The 22,065-nt window shown below is 33.3% G+C and overlaps 1 protein-coding gene across 1 annotated transcript in view; it reads right to left on the reverse strand.

Moving 5' to 3' along the window:
- Positions 1-16,463: 16,463 nt before the first annotated feature.
- Positions 16,464-22,065, reverse strand: part of Smp_014080 (putative lipopolysaccharide-induced transcription factor regulating tumor necrosis factor alpha) — a gene marked incomplete at its 5' end in the record, with an annotated part of 15,783 nt that continues 10,181 nt past the window's right edge. The window contains 2 exons of the mRNA XM_018789998.1: positions 16,464-16,706; positions 18,888-19,053. Coding sequence (XP_018655385.1) covers positions 16,598-16,706; positions 18,888-19,053 — 275 coding nt within the window. The 3' untranslated portion in view covers positions 16,464-16,597. The remainder of the gene's footprint in view (positions 16,707-18,887; positions 19,054-22,065) is intronic.

The raw sequence follows: 22,065 nt of genomic DNA on the forward strand, positions 1-22,065 counted from the left end.
TCTTCGACATTTGATGCCGACCACTTAGGTTTTACTGGACTCACCTAGCTGAATGCGCTCGGTCGCGCATCCGTACCAGATCATGAGTGAGCATGCCGTGCTACGCATCCCTTCCAGCTAATAGTCAGCTTATACAATACACCGATAGTCTTCAAAATATATTTTCCAACCCCTTCATTTATGACCCCTGATTTGTCTGGGTTAATCTGCTTATATTATAAAGGTGTTAAGTGTAAAAGTGTTGTTGAATTCCGAATATCTGTGGTACCGGTAGTCATGAGACCAATTTGATCTGGTATACAGAAAAATAAACTGAATCTGCTCCTTGTTGGAACATTTTATGTCACTTTTAAAATTTTGTTTTTTGTCTTTATATTTTCAGATACCTTTCCCCACTTATTTATATATCTTATCTTTATTATGGCGTAACGGACATGTACGTTGTTTGATATTTAAGACTATTACGCCATTCTCGCCTGACAATATAGATGCCTAGTTCTGCTACGCAGAAGCTGATTTCCACGAACGTGGCTTGAAAGACCTACGTGAATAATTCCTTGCAGTGGTGAATGCACCAACGTGTAGTTTTAAAAGGTGTGTCACACCTAGTATGTTTACCAGTGATGTTTCTGAACCTTACAACACCTAGAACGCTGTCCCTCAATGGGGAAGCCTAATCAACCGACAAAGGTTTGATCAGCTTCACCACGACATTGAGTTGCAACACCGCTCAGTAACATAACTGTTGTTACTTATGAGAGAGGTCGATGGTCAACTGACCTTCGATAAAAGTCATTTAAGAAAGCTGTTCTCATTTGAGGTTTTTCACTAGGACCAAATGGTTCTTTTCTGACTGCAAAATAATTCCGTCAGCTAACTAGCTGCAACTGCCGACCAGATTTTGAGAATTACTGGAAAATTCAACGCTGACTCTTATTCTGTCTAAGAAAAGCCTCAAACGACGCAAAATGACGTTACAAGTTAGTGCCATACTCTCTCTCGTCTTAATACTCATCATAATCGCAAACAATCCAAAACTCCTCGAAGAAACTCACCACGTGAAAGATCTGTTTTTCGGCTATGAGAGAAAGAATCCTGATAGGTGTTGGTAGGACAACGCACATGGTTAGTCCTCTGGAGATTGTAGAAAAGATCGCAGTTTCTATATTTCCCAAACGTCCAACATGAAAATTATTTCGCCAATCTTCATAACCGCCACGAGTTATTGGCAACTATGGCCGGCGACACACAGTTGTCTGTTGTCTACCATTGATGTGACTACGAAAGTTCGCTATCTAGCCAACACTGGCGCAGAAGTAGGCATTCATCCCTCAAGTTCTAACGACCGTCTGCATGAAGAGATTTTCAACTTACTGACGGCAGAATGGAGACAGATTGCCACATACGCTAAGCCATACGTTCATCTTAACGTAAGTTTACGCCAACGCTTCAAAGTATTTTCGTTTTTGCAGATGTGTAGAATTATGGTTTACTTCGTTATTAGTAATGCTCTAATAATAGATCTAATCCTAAAACTGTATATTTCTCATGATGTAACTGCTTAATCAATAAGATCTTAGGCGGGAGTCACATCACTGCCTACACTGACTCGTCGTGTCGTGACAATCACCAAAATATAATCGAGAACATATTTAGACTGAAGATGGAACAATATATTTAATATGAATGAAGGGTATAGGCTGCACAAGAATGATCACGCCTGTAAGGCCGAGCCATACTATTCAATGAATTGAGTATCGAATGAAAGTCCCCGCGTTCACGATTATTAGCCTTCTCTTGGTGTTACATGTTGACAGTCTGTTTCCCAGTTTTCTCATGTTCAGCTTTGTGGTTAGGACCAATACCGCTACAAATGTTTCTATGCCAATCATTAGTATAGATCTGCTACAACACCATAATCTACTCATCGACATGAGAAAAATGATGTTAGTAGACGGGAATAATAATTTGTTTGTTTGTAAAACTTCCGAATTCGACTACATACTACAACTAGGTATTATCCATCCGTCCGATAGCCAATACGTACCCTCTTTGCATATGGCTCCAGAGAAAAAGTGGAGGTGATTGGTGAACATGCGGGGATTACAGATCCCTGGGCCGTTAAAGAGTACCAGATAGGTACCAAACACCTCTTATCCAAGATCTTACAAACGGCTTATACCGTATGAACATATTTACTAAAACTGACTTGACCAGGACATGTCACAATATCTCAGTGGCTGAGTTTGTAAGCACGTTATTCGAACTTCCTTTTACGGTTGTAGATTAACCCCAGTCACTGTTGGATACACAATGGACCCGTTCTCTCAACAGGTACTCGATAAGCAACCTGATCTGCACCAGACATGATCGAAATTGCGGTGTCTAACCAACAATGTTGCAAACCACGTAACGACTACGGGACTACCTGTATTCTCGAAAGCTCTCCAACTAGCTCCCAAAAAGCTAAGGCTAGCCAAAAACCAGTTCGGACACGTGGTCGACTCAGGAATCATTCGGCCATCGAAGAGCCTATGGGCGTCTATCTTGCACATGATCCCTGGGAAGGACAACACTGATTGACGTCCAACTGATGACTATTGACGACTGAATGCAGAAACTATTCTCGACCGTTGCCCGTCATCTCACATAAGCGATGTGACAGCTACCTTTGCAGGGTTAAACGCGTTGGTTAAACTGTATGATGACATTCCTGAAAACTATCATCACCCCTTTCGGACTCTACGAATTCTGGCACATCCCATTCTGTTTAAGGAGTGCTGCACAAAGTTTTAAGAGATTCATCGACGTCGTCTTTCTAGGTTTCAACTTCGTACATGTATATGTAGATGACAGATTGACTCCAAGTCCGGACAGAGACGTTTAGTAGCTTAGCTTCGTATATTAACCACCTTAGTAACCGTTATTATATATCTTTCCTAACGGTGTTTGAAATCAGAAGATAATAAGAAGCTGCAACTGGCGGATAGCACAGATAACATATCTACAATTACATTGAGCGAATTTTGAAGCAGAGAGGCGAATGTGTGACTGAGAGCAAATACAGATGCAGATTTATAGTTAAATCGAATCAAGGAGCAGATAGAAGAAGAAAAGGCTAATAACAATGTTCGAGTACATATATACATGAGAAAGAGAATGACTCATCGAGTGATATCTAAGCTATTAGCATTTTAGCTGGAGATGTGTTGGACTGTCTTGTGATCAAGCGTACACGTTTGTACAGATATGATAGTGATCGCAATGGGATATATGAATATGAGAATTGTTATTGTTCGAATAACATTGTCTGCTTAGTAAGTTAAGAAAAGGACTTGACAAAAACTAACCGTAATCGAAATTGATTGTATTAGAGTTGCGATAGTCTCTCATTTCCAGTATCTGGACCTTGTTTCCAAACGACTCCATAAAGATGGCCTTACTGTAAACAATTGAGCTGCAGACGCCTTGTCTTGTACAACTTCCTTTAACAGTCTCCAAGTCATCGACCTTCTAAAACTCACCTAGCTTTGGAAGGAATATTCAAATCTTCATCAAGAGTTGTCTTCGACAACACTGAAACTAGGGATCAAGCAGATGGGAACAGGTAAGGAAACTTTCCCATGTGACACATTTACAAATGGATATCATCCAATAGTGTTGGCACATCATGAACACATCTTCTTCAAAACATTGCACAAACTATCCCATCCAGATATGTAAGAACTCTCGTCTAAATTAAAGCGAATAGTTTCACAGTATTTGAGCGCCGAGTTGATGTAAGACATTAAATAGGAATAATATATTTGTAAAATCTCAGCGAATGAATTTTAATTAAATCCAACGTTTCGCCTGGCAATCTGGTCCAAGCTTTTTCAAGGAATTATAATCAATCCCATCCAGATGTTCGAACAACTGTCAAACTAGCCAGAAAACGATTTCGTTGACCTGGTTTGAACAGAGGCGTGAGGGAGTGAGCATGCTCATGCATAAGGTGCAAAAAATCTATGGTGATTAGACACAGCAAATGTAATTTAGGATCATTCAAAACTCCTATGGCTGTTTCGACTATGTTCGTCTAGATTTGGTAGGACGCCTACCAGATTTGAATGGATACTCTCATTTCTTAACTTGTGTAGACCGTTTCACTCGATGGCTGGCAGCAGTACCCATCAAGGACGTTGCTACTGGCCCGTGCCTTCTTCCAACGGTGGGTAGCAAACTTTGACTGTACTTCAACTATCACTACAGACCGTAAACAATAGTTTGAACCTGGACTTTCCCGTTGTCTGACTACACTACTGGGAATCACATGATTACGAACGACTGCCTACCACCCACAAGCAAAGGGGTTGATGGAACGATTTCGCCGACAGCTAAGAGCTTCACTTGCAGCTGGACATGTTTCATAGTGAACAAGGGCTCCTCCACTCGTTTTACTCGGTATACTCAATGCAGTGAAAGCTGACATTGTATACACTGTAACCGAACTCGTTTACGGAACGACAATCTGAATTTCAGGAGGATTCTTAGATTCCTCGTCTTCTTCAATGAATGTGGATCTGTACTCGTACACAATATGGCTTACAAACGCAGTGTGTTCAGTCAAACCTATTTCCACTCAACCACAATAATTTGATGTTCGCATTCGACTTGTCCTACGATATAATGCACACTTTCGGTGCTGGGCGACTCACTTCGGTGACCTCTCGAAATGGCGTATGAAGGACTCTCTAAATTCCTTCAGAGTGAACCTAAACACTATTTCATCGATAAAAAGGAAATAATGATAGCGTCATTCAGCATTAACCGTCTTAAACTGCGTTTTTAGGAGACCCCAGTGAAGTTAATTTTCATCCTGTTCACTTGAACCAAAAGCAAACAATATATTTTCCGGTATGCCCATATATATTATTTATTTATTGTCCGAAAAAAGAATCATTGTGTTGTGCGAAACGTTTTCTTATGCTATCGCATGTGGACAAAACTCATGTGTGCCAGTTTATTTTCCTTACGCACTTACGAGTGTGTTCCGACATGAACTTACAACTCCCTAAGAGTTACCACCCACTTGTTCTTAATTCTCACAAAACACAGTGAGCAATCATCAAACACATCGAGATCTATCCAATCTATCAACCAGTCAGAAAAATCGTGAACAAATATGAGTGCGAGAAACAAATCGAAGGGAGGTGCAGACAAAATAAATTGATAGATAATGACAATTTAAAGCTCAACAATACCTATCGAGATCGATTTCGACAGAATCTGTGAGTCATATGTTGAGAAATTTTAACACTTCATTTCTCTCTAAAGTTTGTGCTGATAATGTTGTTCAGAAGAATAATGACAGCTGCACAGCTAAATCATCAAGTTCAGAGAACAAAAGCCTTCCTGAGTCAGCTTATAGCAACTATCCTACACTGAACTTCGATTATGGTTAATTCTGGTTAAACCCTTTTATTAACTTACTTAAGAGACATTGTCATTTGGACAGTAACAATCTGCACATTTATTTGTACTGTTATGATCACTAGAGCACATGACAGACTCTAGTCAAAACGCTGATTGCTTAAATATCATTCGATGATTCATCCCCCTCCCTACATATGTATGCACCCAAATCCTATTATTAGCTCTCGCTTTGTCTTGCTGTGCCCTAATACAATTGGGCTATAAATTTGCCTCTGTAATTGCTCGCGCTTGCTCGCTGATACTTACTTCTTGGATAGCCAACACATATCAACCAATAGAACCCCTTGAATTTGTTTATCCGATAAGGATGGCACTTTGTTTATCCGATCTATTTCAACCAACACACTTCTATAACGTCATGTTTCCTTTGTTCAGTCATCAAGTTTACCATATTGCTTAGATAAAACGATAAAGCAATCCACTTTGTGTTGTACTTGCGACGTTTCACGTTGACGTAAACTAAGAAGTCACACTGTTTATTTCTGACTCGAGTGAACTGCAATCATCGACAAAGGTCACCCATATTGGTGATTCACAAGTCTTTGAGTAACCTATTTTATTAGCCTCCTGTACTCAGTAGCGAAATTCATACTTGAAGCACTGTGGTCTAGGTATGGATGCTCCATAGTTGTTTTTGAAGATTCACAATTCAATAACGAAGCATTTTCGCCTGAATGCTGTAAACTGAAGCGTCTGAGGATAAATGATCTTGCATTACTAGGGACAGAAATAATAATAGATCTAACCACAACAGTAGATTTTGTTGACTTTAGATGTCTTATTCAAATTATAGTCTTGATACCTCCTGTACCTATACTGAAGTCCTGAAACGAATCATCAGTAACATATAGTTTTTCTCCAGTGTCAAATATGCTATCAGAGGTGGCAAACATAGAAAGCATGTCGTAACTGTAACTAATAGCATGTTATCAGAGATTGTGCAATGAATGATAGGTTCACACACAAACTTGATGAGATAGATTTCGCCACAGCCTTAGCATTTAGCACAATGAAATGCACATGCTTTCCGAGGCAAAGTGTAAATGAAGAGAAACATTTGCATCATATGTGTCGAGCTTTGTATACTACTCATACATTGTTCATTGAGTACGTTTATATATTTCAACAATGTTGAGACTCATCACTTAAGGTTAACGAAAACGATATGGACACTTATCAAGATCACGTTTTGCGGTGATTTCTCAGGCTAACCTACACAACATGGTGGTAAAGCTTTCATGCTTCCAAAGAAAATTAGAGAACGAACAACATTTTACGCCTCGAACGTCTTATTTAGGCTCCTTAGTTTACCATGGTGCACTCGGTTTTCTCCAATACTGTGGTTGAAGTTAAAGCCATTTATTTCGCCACTCAACATGAAGTAATTAATATTCTAAGGTATGCCGACATTCAGCCAAATGTATAATATGGCTAGACCCCAAAGAATTTCTACTGATCCTAATAAGTTCCACTAATACGTATGAGGAAGTCGGTTTCAGTTTGATCGTATTTAGTACATTTTCTAGTTACGCTACTAACTTTACAACATTTTATACAGTCCTCAAGGACTTACATAATTACATTATTGTCTGACTCTCCAAGCAATGTCTTTATCATAATGCTGACTATAACAAGTAGAAGTTGTAGTATTGGATCCAATATATAGGCTAGTTAATTTTTCAAATTTGCCTAATACATTCTTTAGTAGCCAGGAATTGACCAGTACTCCTGTAATGAATAACATCGTGATCGTATGTGTAAGTATTATATTTCAGTGGGACCATTCATTTTGACGTCAATTACATCGGACGATAATGCTATCGACGGGCTCACCACTTTAATGGCTCTATATCATTTGGATCGTTTCTGATTGCTATCAAATAACTGCTTTCGAAATATGCATTATGACTATTCGCATATATAATCATCGACTTGTGTTAAAGTGAAACAGAATTAAATAGGTCAAATACGAGAATGAGTTTTGAATACGTGTATTTCGTACAATTGTTGGTCGGAAAGCGAAGCAACACAAAATGACGCACACTGGAGAAGGAGAGTGAGCCGACTCGATTTAATCAAGCGTTAATCAACATTTATAGCCAGATAAAAATAAGCTACAAACATGTGGTGAATAGGATAAGATGTGCACACACGTATGCTCATCTAAAAACAGTCAAGGTTAATAAGCGAATAATTGACAAGGTCAAGATGTGACTCAAGAAGGATGAATAAATTGACCTGTCCGGAAGCTAGAAAAAGCTGTATGGGCCTAACATAGCAACCGACACTACAATATTGTAATTATAACTGAGTACGCAGTAAATTGCACAGCATATATGATTGTATACAGAAAACCCATATACTTTAAGTTTATTGCAGTATCTTGATAGACCTATGTTTGAACACCCTAATGTGTTGCTTAATTACCAAAATTCGCGTAACGTTATAGCTGTTAACTACCTTCTTATAGACACATAAACAGACAGTCGACGTGTGGCGTGTGTGGTGAATAACTAATACATTTGCTGTACTATTTAAGTATTTTATGTTGTGTTCAAATGTATCATAGCAATACAATTTCATACTGCGTACTTCAAAATTGAGACATTTCTTGTGTCTAACTGAGTTTTGTACTTATTGGGATTAGTAGTTTTCTGTTGGCTTATTTCAAATTGGTTGACTTTGCTTATTCATGTTTTGAAAATGATGGGTAAGTAATCTCTTCGGTTTGTTGGACGGAAGTTTGTAAGGATGAGCAAGATTCTCTAATAAAACATAGGCTTCTTCACTAATAGCAGTAATAAAACGAGCTGAAACGATATCTTCCTTAAAGCTATGTGAGAAATACCAAGCACCAAAACTAACTAATCTTACATTTATCGCGGTGACTTGTTGATGGGCGATTTCCCCAAGTTACTTGAATCCATGTTTACTACGAACCCAGATATGAACTTAAAATAAGCTGACGAAATGCTACTAATTCCAATAAGTCTAAAACTTCAACTAGACACAAGAAACGTCTCAAATTTGAAGTACGCAGTACGAAATTGTATTGTAACGATACATTTGAACACAACATGAAATATTTAATTGTGCATTAATGTGTTAGCTATTTGCCACATCTTTCTTGCGTAATGGCACGTTACAATATTATGAACTTCGAGTTCCACCGATCAGATAATCAAAAACACAGGCCTCAGTGAATATCTACAGATTGAAGCAGTCACGGTTTTGTGCTTATCAAACATCGTTTTTAAAGAAAAACTGATGTTGAGTTAGCTTACTGCTCTTTTATGGCGTTGATGTGTTATTACTTTGAAAATGTAGTGGGGTAAGTGTCCATATACTGATAGACTTAACATTCTAATTTAGGTAGAGATTCTCCCTTTATTTATACTGTTGGGATAACATAAGAAACGTGGTTGATGAAACTGAAGTTCTATTAGAAGTCTGTTTTACTTAACGTCTGACATAAAAGCCACTTGAAAACTGGATACAAAAAAATTCAAGTGATGTAGTTATGTAATAGACGGCTCCTTTATTTGAAAATTATGGAGATTCGACAGTATTATCAGTCATCTTTGAATAACATAATTCATTAATTTTCACCTAGTGCATTATTCATACAACCGATCACCAAACTATACGCTCCAGGTCCACTGCGATATTCGTCATGTTTTTTGAATTTTCGTTGAAATTTATGCACAAGCTAGTGTTTGTATTTTTGAAGAAAAGTACATATAGGTTATAACAGATCAGTCGAACTACCTATTAAGCTACAGTTATTACTGTAGCATTACTTATAATAATTTAGTCTTCCCTGTAAATGGGAATACCTTTTGCGAGAATTACTATTATTTGGGAATGAATTATCATAAAAAAGTCAAATTTGTTGGGAATATTTTACTTCAGTATCTAGAATATCCTCACTAGACGCTATTAATGTCCTGAAATTGTCCTATAGTATCAAGAAGTAAGGACGAGGTAGTTAACTTGTTTAAGGCGACATGTTACAAAGACAATGGCAATTAGAAGTTTTATCATGGAAAACCGATGCTATTCAAAGATGAACTAAATACTGTTCAGGACGAGGTCATACATCTATACAAACATGACCGAAAAGGTCTGACTGGCTGTAAGTGAAGTGTTCTAGACCCGTGATCTGACTTCATATGAATAAATGATACTGATAATAATGAAATATATCTATTACTTACTTTGTATATATTTTATCAACGTATACCGTTAATAACAGCGTAAATATGAGAAGTCTAATACAAAAAGTATTTCAGGAACACATTTCAGAAATCCGATAATCCAGACGAACGGTAAGAGACAAAGACAAATGCGTGTGAACTGGAATGGCAGGAACAGCCAGCCGAGTGAGTAAAGGGGGCACAGTGTTTATAAGCGTGAAAGAGGTACAAATAAGTATGCAGACACATACGCGCTAAATTATACACATTCATAAAGCATTCTCAAGGCTGCGCGTGAGTAAGCGGTAAAGTCAAACATAAAGCTGATAGGACAGATAAAAAGAAGAGAATAATCTATCTGTTCAAGGGTTAAAACAGGTCATGTAGTTGTATGTTAACAGAGATTTACTACGGTCTATATCAGCACCCCAGCAAGCAAAGTGAAACATCCGATAGAATCAGTTTTTGACTATGCAGCTCTACCCAGTTTAGTCTATTGAAGCTATGTTCGAAAATTGTTCACCGCTAAATGTTCATCTCAACTCATCTGAAGATATGCAAGTAAATTGATTGTAATTTTTAGAACCAGCTAATCTTGATAATGCTGTGCGAGTTCTACTATAGGTGTTTTTGAAGCTACTGTACATGTGGCAGAATCAGACTGTTTCGGTCTTAGAGTACATCACATACGATACTCTAAAGACAGATTACGCAAAATAAGATAATGGTCGGAAAGGATATTACATTTGAACAAATGTGCAGACGAAATAGTTTCAAATAAATTGAGCATTGAGTAAAGAATTAATAATAAACATATTTTTTGTTATATCCCAATGAGCAGAAACGTAAGAAATACAATGTTTCTACTCATCGGAATATAACAAAAGATGTATTTATTATGAAAGTACAGACAAATAATCTTGAAATAACTCAAGTGACTACCTTGAGGAAGAGAAACACTTCATGTTGTATGTACCGGGATATGACTGAAATTCTACAAAACAGTTTATTTCTCGATACATATTAAACCAATAAATCCACAGTAAGATTACTCACTACATAAAGATTTAAAATAATAACCACATTAGTCAACTAAAAAAATGTCATCTTGAATGGTGACCAAATTTAAGGGTATTACGGTAAATCGATGCAGAATATTAGTTAGATTTTCAAATAAATTTTAGTTTCATCATCTGTTATTTTAGAAGTGAAAATAGTAAACTGTAAAGGATCAACATAACTCCGCCTGAAGCTCCTCTGGGAGCTACTGCCGGTCCCAAGCCCGGATAAAGGAGGAGGGTTGGGCATAGGGTAAGCGACCCCATCCCGTAGAAAACCGACTCGCTAGGAAAACGCTAACCAGAAAAATTATCCAAACCATTTAGACTCTGCCCTGGGAGTTGAAGGAATAATTATGACGTCTCATGATGAAAGCTGAGTCCCTTCGGAAGTCATGAGGTCGATGCACCTTCTGACAACCAAAGCGACAATTTTTTTTTAAAGGATAAATATCATGTAATGGGGTACATTTGTTTCATATTATAAAGAAAGAAGCAGCAGCTAATTATTATCTCAATTCAAAAATTTACATCATTTAAAAATAAACAACCAAAGCCTTGTATTAAGTCTATAGTTTAATTTTTATTTGTTCCTTTTCTACGTATCCTAGAACAGTACCTCGTTTATTTTCAGTAAGAGAGTGATCAACTTTTAGGTGAAGATTTTCATTCTGTGAATATTATCTTTAGTTCTTGCCTTACGCGTATATGTATTTAGTTATTCTCAAAAAAATACAGTCGTTTTGATAAGCATATCTTTTTAGTATTAGTTAGTATATTCAGTCATTTATTCACCCGCTAATAAAAGTACGTATTCAGATTTTGACGGCTAAAACTTTTTGTTCATTAAATATCTCAGAAGTAAAGCGGAATAGTTCCAACCAATTGTAAATTGAGATGTGAATTTATTACCAGCTGAGACTATTACACTTAATGGATCTAAAACTGATGATATATCATTTGGAGTTGACGATAGTAATGTATTATTTCTTTTTCTTTTTTTTTAACACAATAATTGCTCACTATAAGAAATTAAAACGAATTCATTAAAATTTTTATTTCTCAATTCATAGATTGTAAGTTAGATTCAAAATAGGTGAGGCAAAATTATCAAAGCAAGTATACAATAAACAGAAACTGACTTATAAACAATTTAAAATGTATTAAACCGAAACGAATATTACTATATAATGTTTGAAAGTAACTTAGATAATATTGATTTGCTTTCAGAAATTTGTTGTTGAAGTAATGAAACTAATATTTGATGATCGGTAGAATATCTTGACTATAAAACTAATGATTATTGACTTATCTATAACCCAATAAAAAATTTATGCTTCGTTATGAAATCGATGTTCTGATTATGTTATTATTCATTCGACGACAAGTGTGAAAATAAGTTGTTTTCAGAACCAATTCATCATATAATTTGCATAACAAAATTCATTTTCTGGTAGTTATTAAAATAACATTTAAGTGAATTATCCAGTGTGTTCAGCAACCTAATAATCAGTGAGTGTAAACTGAGATAGGCTTTTAAGTAGTTCCTAGAACTTTAATGAACTATGGATTCAACATACCATAATCATGTAGTCACTGAATACAATGAAACTGTAGAAATGGGAAATATATATACATATAAATGTATAGCTGATTATACTGACCCATATAGAGTAACTTAGTGAAACAATCGATTCATATAGTTATTTGACCTTTATACTAACGAGAGTAAATGACATTTTATAACAGGTTACAAAAGAAAGAAAATGATATAACACCGTGGATTGTAGGTGGAATATTTTCTAATTGAGAATATTAAAAACGTCATTTATAACTGATACAATCACAATGCATTTCATTTAATGAGAAAATTCCATTACGTTCAAAGAATCTGATAATCATTTGTTGCTTAAACTTTAACTGAGGCTAAAAAAAACATCTAAAGCTTTTACATACCCAATTTACTGTTAATAAATAGTAAAGTACCTAAGCACACTCTGAGAAATGAATGACATTTGCGTGTATAGTCGTATCGTGAGGTAGAAGAAAAACGTGATGTAATGCAATCAAGTTTCATATAAATGAGTTTATAAAACTGTCCATCAAGTTACATAATGATATGAAAATGATTTAGATGCATAACTTTGAAACTTTCATTTAAATATAATCATACCATTGTCGGCCAAGTAAATGAGCATGACAAATTGCAAAAATTTAAAAATACACTGTTGCCATTATGAATTTCTCGTTAAAAACATACCGATTAAGTGACTGGTGTTTTAAAACCACCCAATTAAGTACACGCTTGTGTACTACGCTATCCACAACATGCTATTTCATAAGTGTTTAGAATAAATCCAGATGGTGTTGAGTGTGCATACTGTGCCGAATTGTTACAAATCGAATAACTTCTCCATAGTAAACTCTCAACGAAGTCAGTAAATATCTCAGATAATAAACTGTTTAGGGACAAATGTATGAACAAATACTTATAACATCAAATTAACTTCTTTCATAACTACCGAACTTCGTGATACGTTTGGCAACGAACATTCATAAATCCATTTCTGTTTTAACTGACATTTGATACCTAATTAAGAAAGCACAAAATTTGTTCACAAACTATACTTAAAATTATCAATAATAGTTTCAACTACACTTAAGTTCTTTTTATAAATAAAAAAATACTATGTATATAAATATGTATACAAGAAACTTGAACGTAGTCACCGCCCAAATGATCAATTAAAACAACAGTGTATTAAAGTGATGTATTAAGTTTTGAAAAAGTAAAATGAATTAATTTGGAATATTACATATACTGAATCAAAACAATAACAATGTTTAGATACTTTAGTTAATTGAATTAGTAGTAATATTATCAATAAATGTTTCATTTCATTGTTCGACAATGAAATAGAAAAGATTGTCTATGAAATCATAATCATTAACTTCTTAATAGATAGAAAGTAGGATAAATTCCTATGCAATGTTTAGTAGATTTCATACGCTTTATTCATATATATATCTAAAATAGGTTAGCTGTTAATTATCTTATACGACATAGTTCTCCAAATGCTTCATCCTTTATGTTCACCTGAGATTACACATTATTTTGTAGTGGAAGTAAGCTATAACATTATGAAATTTTGAATTTATTTATTGTAATGAGTAATAGTAAATCCTAAGATAAATAGTAACTTTTTAGTTTGATAGCTTTCTTAAGCTTTAATCTTATCTCATTAAATCGTTGGATGTATATGTTATATTGAGTGAGTGCTCGCCCTGTTTGTAGACATGAGTGATATAAGATCACCAATTAGAGAGGAGTGAATTATCGATCAGAGCAATGATACACAAAAGCCGTATGAGCAGTATTGAGTACTTATCAGTCCTACTATCTACCTAACCCAGCCAGTTAAGTCCAGAACACCAATAACAGCCTCTGCAATATCAATCATTATTCTCAAACATACTGGGTTTATATACCGAACAAACTGACAACATCGTACCATAAAATAGAAAATAACATGTGTACAAAATTTGGTTGAATGTGACTGTGAATAGGGGGACTAGGGATAACTCAAGAATGGTAAATCGTATAATAATGGTCTGTAGGTCAAAATAAAGCTTATCATAAGAGGGACAAGAATATGGATACTTTAGTTACTTATCAATTATAGAATAGGAAATATACATATCGTATTGGCTAATAAACAGTCCTCAGAAGTTACCATTCATAGTTCTCTTCGGGATATAACAGTATGTACACTATCTTTTTAAATGTAAATTTGAACAGAAACATTTACAAACCTTAATTCTTGAAATAAGTGTATTACTTATATAACTTTTATGGCTGCAAAACGTTTCATTTTGTGAATAAAACAGGATTCTGACTTTCTTGCTATTTCAGTAAAGTTGTTTATTCCCGTAGGTTGAAATACCTCCTGTTTTATAAAAAAAATATAAGTCCAGAAATATATTTTTTTAAAATTACTATTATTCATAAATTCTTTATTAAGTATTGTAGTAAACAGTTTACACCATATACTATACAACCATTGGATAAGTGATTGATTTAATGACAACATTTAGTTCACAATGTTATGCCGAGAATGTTTTATTTTTAATTATTAATTCAACAAAAAAATAAGGAACAGAATGCAACTGGAATGTAAAAACCATAGTTTTAATTTTTTTTTTTAATTAGTAAAGTTTTTGTTGGAAATAATAGGGGTTGGCTTGTGAAAACCTTTGATTATAGAAATTGACGACGATTGGTTTGATACAAGTCTATGTGGAATGTTTGTTTTTGATAATTTATTTACAAGTGAGTTTTTAGCATTTTTTTTAGTGTTAAAAATTTCTAAATTGTAAATTAGAACAACATATATAAGTGAAAAACATTGTTTACAGTTGGATCTTCATCAGGCTTTACTGTAGTATACATACAGTATATATAACAATAATAGAAACCTCAGAATAATTCATGAATCAATGACCACAGTGTAAAAGATTGCATAACTATACATAATAGGTAAAGATGTACAAATTGATATGAGGAAGACTATACGATCAAGGAAATTACAGGATTGTCTCGTATTTCTTCTGAAAACATAAACTAGGGTTAAAGGTTCAGTTCCCTATAGTTTCTGCTATATGTTGCAGACAAGATCAGACATCGTTGAGAAACAACAAAGATATACGATCGACCACTTGAAACAATTTTATTTATCAAATGACCACTGCCAATATAGGTCTGACAATAGTCTCTATGTAGCCCTTTCCAGACCGAGCTGGGAGATGTTCACTCATTCATTGATTAAAGTGATTGGTAATATAACTAATATTGCTACTACTGCAGGGATAGCTATATTGAGTGTAATACCAGGCAACTTAACCAACAAATGAGTGAACCAAATGACAGGTTGATAAAAAGTTTATTGGATTATAAGAATGAATGAAGTGAAGAAAATTAACTCTATTTGAAGTATTCTTTTTATTCGCATTCATAAGGTACAAATAAAAACAATCATAAAAGTCTTCACATAAATATTACTTATTTCTGTAATAAATTGAGTAGTGAAACATGTTGTTATTTTTTATGTACATTTAAAGAGTCAACAAGACAAAACAATAATATAATATCCAGCAATATGTGTTACGTAGAAAAGGTACTCTGTCAAAATAAACATCTAAGAAATATGTAAATTTATTTCGACAAAAACAAGACAAACAATGATAATATGTCGGCTGATGTACATACGGTTTGCCTCTTGAAAAGAAATCCAACTTGCATATATATATATATATATATATATATGTATATATATATATATATATATATATGACATATTCCATGCAATAGCTTTTTCTTTAAAAATATATCCAAAATGATAGATGTAATAATAGTTAACAAGCATTATGAAAATAGTTAGTTGAAAGTCATAAAATAACAGCTGAAGAAACTGATAATACAAAAAAGAAAGGAAAGTGTTATCACATCCGTCGTATATGAATCAGTTCAAATTGATAATATCAAAACCGATTATATTGTTGTAGTAGGTTAAATAAAATAGGACAGAAAAAAAGTTTTCTTACTTGTGTACATTAACGAGGAATTATGAAGTATTTTGAATATATGGAAGTTGTTTCGGGAATACAGACAATACTGAGTAATGTGAATAGTACAGAAATTATAAAAGTTGAGAAATTAGGATGAACATTCAATAAAAAAAATACAGGATAACTTAGTATGCTTTTATTTTCACTTATATTTCATACAAAAAGTTTAGTAGATTAAAACAATTGGGTAAGAAAGAAAACAACTTTTTGTGAAAAAAAAGAAGTAGCAATCAGTGATAAAATTTAGATACGTTTATAAACTCCAAGTAATGTTCCACATTCTGGACAGCTGTGATAAGCATCTTTGCATGAATTTACATAGAATGGTATTAAACAGCATCCGAATATACCGCTAAAATAACAAATTGATAATCACAATAATTAATAATGTGATCAGCTATAAAGGCACAGAAATTATTATATTTTATTTCATGCCTCATCTTTTAATTATAATGTAAAATAAGTTCACTTAGTATTGTTTGTTTGAATCTTCTCATTGATGTTTAGGACTGCAATTGGTCAGTCTTTAATTGGCATATGTACATACTGTGCGTATTGCCTCGATATAGCCTTATTTCACAAGCATTATAAGCAAAGATGGATAGTGGCTAGAAGTGGAATCCAGGACTCGCGTTTCGTTCTATTTGGGACTCATTTGAAGCGAAAGGTACTGGATTTGAGTCCCAGAGTGAACAACAACTCTGAGATGCAGGTACATCCAGCTGACGAGTCCCAAATAGGGCGAAATGCGCATCAAACTGGATTCCACTGCTAGCCACTATCCATCTTTGCATATAATTTAAAATAATTTTACATCATATGAATAGTGCAAGAAAAATTTATCATGTTTTAGCAAAATATTTTTGATACTTATTTTGTTGTTGTTTGTTTCCTTAACTATTGACATGACAATGCTATCATTAGTAAACAGCTACCCGATTATTAAATTTTGTATCTATGCTCTTTATGTTATTTCATTAAATAAATCTATAGTTCTTATATAAGAATTCTCGTCAATATTAGAGCTAATAGTTTCACAGTATTTGCTGGCCCAGTTGTTTGTAAGACATTAAATAGGAATAATATCAGCGAATGAATTTGAAAAAGCTTGGACCTGATTGCCTAGCGAAATGTTGGATTTACTTCAAATTCATTCGCTGAGATTTTACATTTATATTATTCCTGTTTAATCTTTATAGTTCTTAGTTTATAAATTAACCAGTGTCAGTTAATCGCAGTGTAGTCAGTAAAGGTTAAAGTCTATTGTCTTATACTATATATTTAAAGAAAAGTATAAAGTTAAGGATGATAGGACGCAAAAACAAGAATGTATGAATTTAATAGACAATCATAGTATACATTTTTAAAGAGAAATAATACATGGATCGAATACAGAATAATATAAATTATGATTGTCATATATTATTGTTATTGTGAAGTTATAGAACCAATAATTTACTGAATAATTAATGAGTAAAAATAATTAGTTTAACAAATATTTAGGAAAGTTGTGACTTATAATTTTAATTAATTGTGCATTCGAATTGAAAGTTTTGATGGAGTTTTGTTCTCTGAGCTGGATGGTTTGGTCGTGGAGCTTCCATCGTCCTTCAGAACGACATCATCAGCACAAACTTCGAGTGGAAGTGAATCATTTGAATTTCTCCACATGTGGTTCACAGCTTGTCCTGTTCACCTCGATGTCGATTGGTTCTTGTTGACATTGGGGTATATATATATCTTGTATATACATCTTTTTATTTCCATAAAATACAACGAAAATTTACATGAGATTTCATTGCTATCATCTTCTTAATATTTCTTATACTTAAAAAATTGTGCCAAAAATCCTATATGATAAAGCGATACTGCATACAGTAAGTTTGGCCAATCATTTGTACAATATATATAAAAGGCACCACAGACTACATAAACATATGCTCCGGGCGAATAACCAGACAGATAAATAAAGTGGAGAGTATTGATCGATTCCCTGTTTATGACAGATCTTGCTGGCTAACTAATACCAACTAATTTGAAAGCTTATTTTAAGGCTTTTCGGAGGTTACCTTCGGATATCCACCAGTCAGTAAATGTTATAATGAGTTTCATGAATTTAAAGCCAGTTGTTTTCTAATAGATTGTATACAAGTAAATTAACATGAAACTATGCATAATAAATATTTTCAACTTAAAAGTCTCAAAATCTTAATAAATTTAGGCAGTAAATTTCTAGAATGTTTCATTAAATGACAAATTTCTTCATTTATAACTGATCGTTTGTTTGAAATATCATATTTACTTATACGTTAATGATGAGTGATTACTTCGTAATGAAACGTGAAAAATACGATTTATTTAAAACAATCAGTCAACTGTAGTATTTGCGTTCCACAAAATTCGGTTACGTTATTTGAAACAACAGTACATAATTATATAGGGTATTGAAGTATACACTGCAATATTTGCAGAAACAAAGAAAGTTATTCATTTTAGTAAATTTTAATAGTCCACTAAACTTATAAAAACTTACCCAAGTAATGCTATTCCAGTACAAGCCATCCAAGTACATGCTCCTTTACGGTAGTGAACTATTGTAGTAATCTTATTCATGCAAATATCACATGATGAAGAGACAGGTTGAGGGCCATAGAACACAGTGGATGCCAAACCTGTAGGCTGATGAACTATAGGTGTTTCTATACGTATAAATGGAGTAATATGATGATATTATCATAAAATATAAATTCAAAGTAAAACTTAAAGGAGAATATATTATTCAAAAGAAAATCACTGAAGCCTCCTTAAAATGTCAGTGAAAGAAATAGGGTATCATTTATAAATGTAAATATATATTACATAAGAGAAGAATATGGTTTGAACATTGATGAAAGTAAGTTTATAGGTCTTAAAATGGATAATTGTTGTCGATGAAGAACAACACTTCCACAATATTGGTTTAACATTCTTTGTGTACTTTATGTAAATTTTCAAAATGATAAATATAACTAATAAAAGAATAATAAGTTTAGCGGTATAAGGTGGATTCGTTTATTTGGTGAACTCACATCAGCTGATTACGACTTAGAAACAATAGTAATAATTATTTATAATCAGTCTATATAGTTAACTTTATTAATCGGAATTAGTAGAATAACGACAGCAGTTATACAACAACTGAATAGAGGGGCCTTGTTGTAATATGATAAATTCGAAGTTGTTTAAGTGCTGATTATTTTAAACTATTTTAAAATATCAAAATTATATTCATTATTGAATAAGTGACGACTAAACGGATTGTTAAAAATACGCTGACCTTTCAATCTCGATGTTTGTCGAATAGGCTCTGAGATGCCAATAAGAAACCCCCTTCTGTTTTTACAATGTAAATACCTCGGCGCAAACATTTACACTGGTAAATACAGTTGAAGTTAACATGACGTAGGGATTTGTTCGCTAAAGCAAAACTAGTTTAGCCGTCGGAAACATCCTATTCAGCACGATTATTATGAGAAAATGGTTATTACTTAGTTACACATACATTGTTTGAATTTAAATAAACGGTGAGGCAAAATATAATAATCATTTAACAAGATTCAATATTATTAGTGTTTTGAGATTATTGTGGCGCTATCAGGACAGAGAGACCAATAAAAGTTTAAATTTTATTACGAGCTAGCTCTAGTAATGTATTAGAGAACTCAGAAGAAGCAACACTACTGCAAGACATTCACACTGCCTATACTACTTTTTGTAAGAGAAAATAAATTATCATACAAGTGATACATAATGAATGCATATGTTTTTACAGCAATAAATAAAAATCTACAGGAAAATCTAGGAGAGGCTTTTTGAAGATTAAATGTATGTAGTTCTGATAATCTTAATCTTCTTATTACACTATCTAAATGTGTAGAGTTTCTGTGTAAATCAAATTCATAATAGGCTTTAGCTTAAAACTTCTAAAATTGATTTTTACGATGATTATCCTACAATAACCAATATTAGAGCCGAAGGTAATATTAAAAGCCATTAAACTCAGTAGAATTCTATTTTAATAGAAATTCTTAACTCCTTCATAATTGAATCAGTTTATTAATAATAGTTAAAGTCAAACACTCACTAACTATTCTTTCTCGTCAGCTATTTAGCAAAATGCTTCATCACAATTGATTTACTGTAACTAAATAATAAGTCTGTTTATCACTATTATCCCTGTTAACGGAAATTAATAAACAAACGCGTTCTTATCTGAATCAGACATTTTGAATACATGAGATAACATGGACCTGATATAAGATTATCATTATGGAGTCTATTGGAAAAATATGTTCTGTTTACAAGTATAAACTTGTGAGTTATTGGATTTATTTGAAAGACCTTATATAGAAAAACGTGCCTCAAAAATCAAGGTATGTACATGGAAACATGTGTTTAAATGGCCTTAAAAAATGAAAACAAACACGGATTTCTTGATGAAGTTTCATCAAACATGTCAATATGAAAATGTCATGTGTTATGAAATGCACATAGTTATTAAAAACTCGACGGTGAACATTTTTTTATTGTGCGTTGTCTGTTTTGTAGTAAAAGGTTTACGAACGGTTCACAGAAAATTGAAAATGATTGACATTTAAGTAAACGATATTTCAGCAGTGTAATCGGAGTAACAGCGGGACTCATATATAATGCTCAAGAAGGCTGATCAACTTACTGTTGCACATCGATAATTTTCTCATGAAATGTTTGTTAAATCTACGAAGTGTACTTTTGGCAGTGATTTTGTAAGATTAATCTGTCGTTTATCTTTAACTCGTTTTATTTTAGCTTCTACCACTGAAAAGCTATATGCATAGTTTTTAGTTGGTGTCATATACTTTACTTATCAAATCTTTACCTGATAACAAGAAGTTATCATCAAAATTTTATTTAAAAAATAAAGATTAGGTAGGCTATACAAAAGTTAATTACTTATTCTGACAACAGGTTACGTTGATGATCAAACGGAAATATCCTTGAAACTTTACTGATTTTAAGTGTTATAGGAGATAACTGACAATTTATCGTTGAAAATTTTGCCCCAAAATGTCTTATCATATTATTACAACGAGATGAAATTGACAAGATGTATTTCAAACAAGATAAAAAATACATAATGGAAACTGCTCTTATTTTTAAAATTATAAAAATGACTAAGAAACATGGTTTATTAGGCAGTTATTGAAAGGCTTTCAGGGGGCATAAACCTATGTCACATTTTCGTTAAACCAAATTTCAAGTTAATGTAAAGCAATTAAGGTAGTTTCAAGTTACAACTGATGTTACGGATATAAAATGAGTTAGAACTCATCATAGTTTGTATAAATATCTGACTTCAAGAGGAAATTAATTTATATTCATAAGATATCATACAATAAACCATAAAAACAATTATTAATCTATAGACTATTCACAATTTGGTCGATTATTTGAGTGGTCTTATCATTTATCAAATTTGATAAAACCTAAATTTTCTTTAAAACCATGATAATGAAAGGACAAGTGAAACTTAATATTACAAACTTCAAGAATTTAGTTATCATTACCAAGTTTTGATTTGATAATTTTGAATAAATTGAGCATTGGGTAGTTTGTTATAAATAAAAATGATATATTTGTAATATCCCAATGAGTAGAAAAAATAGATTTTCTGACGTTTCGTGACTCAGTGT

The sequence above is a fragment of the Schistosoma mansoni genome, chromosome W, assembly GCF_000237925.1.
Source record: "Schistosoma mansoni strain Puerto Rico chromosome W, complete genome".
NCBI lineage: Eukaryota > Metazoa > Platyhelminthes > Trematoda > Strigeidida > Schistosomatidae > Schistosoma > Schistosoma mansoni.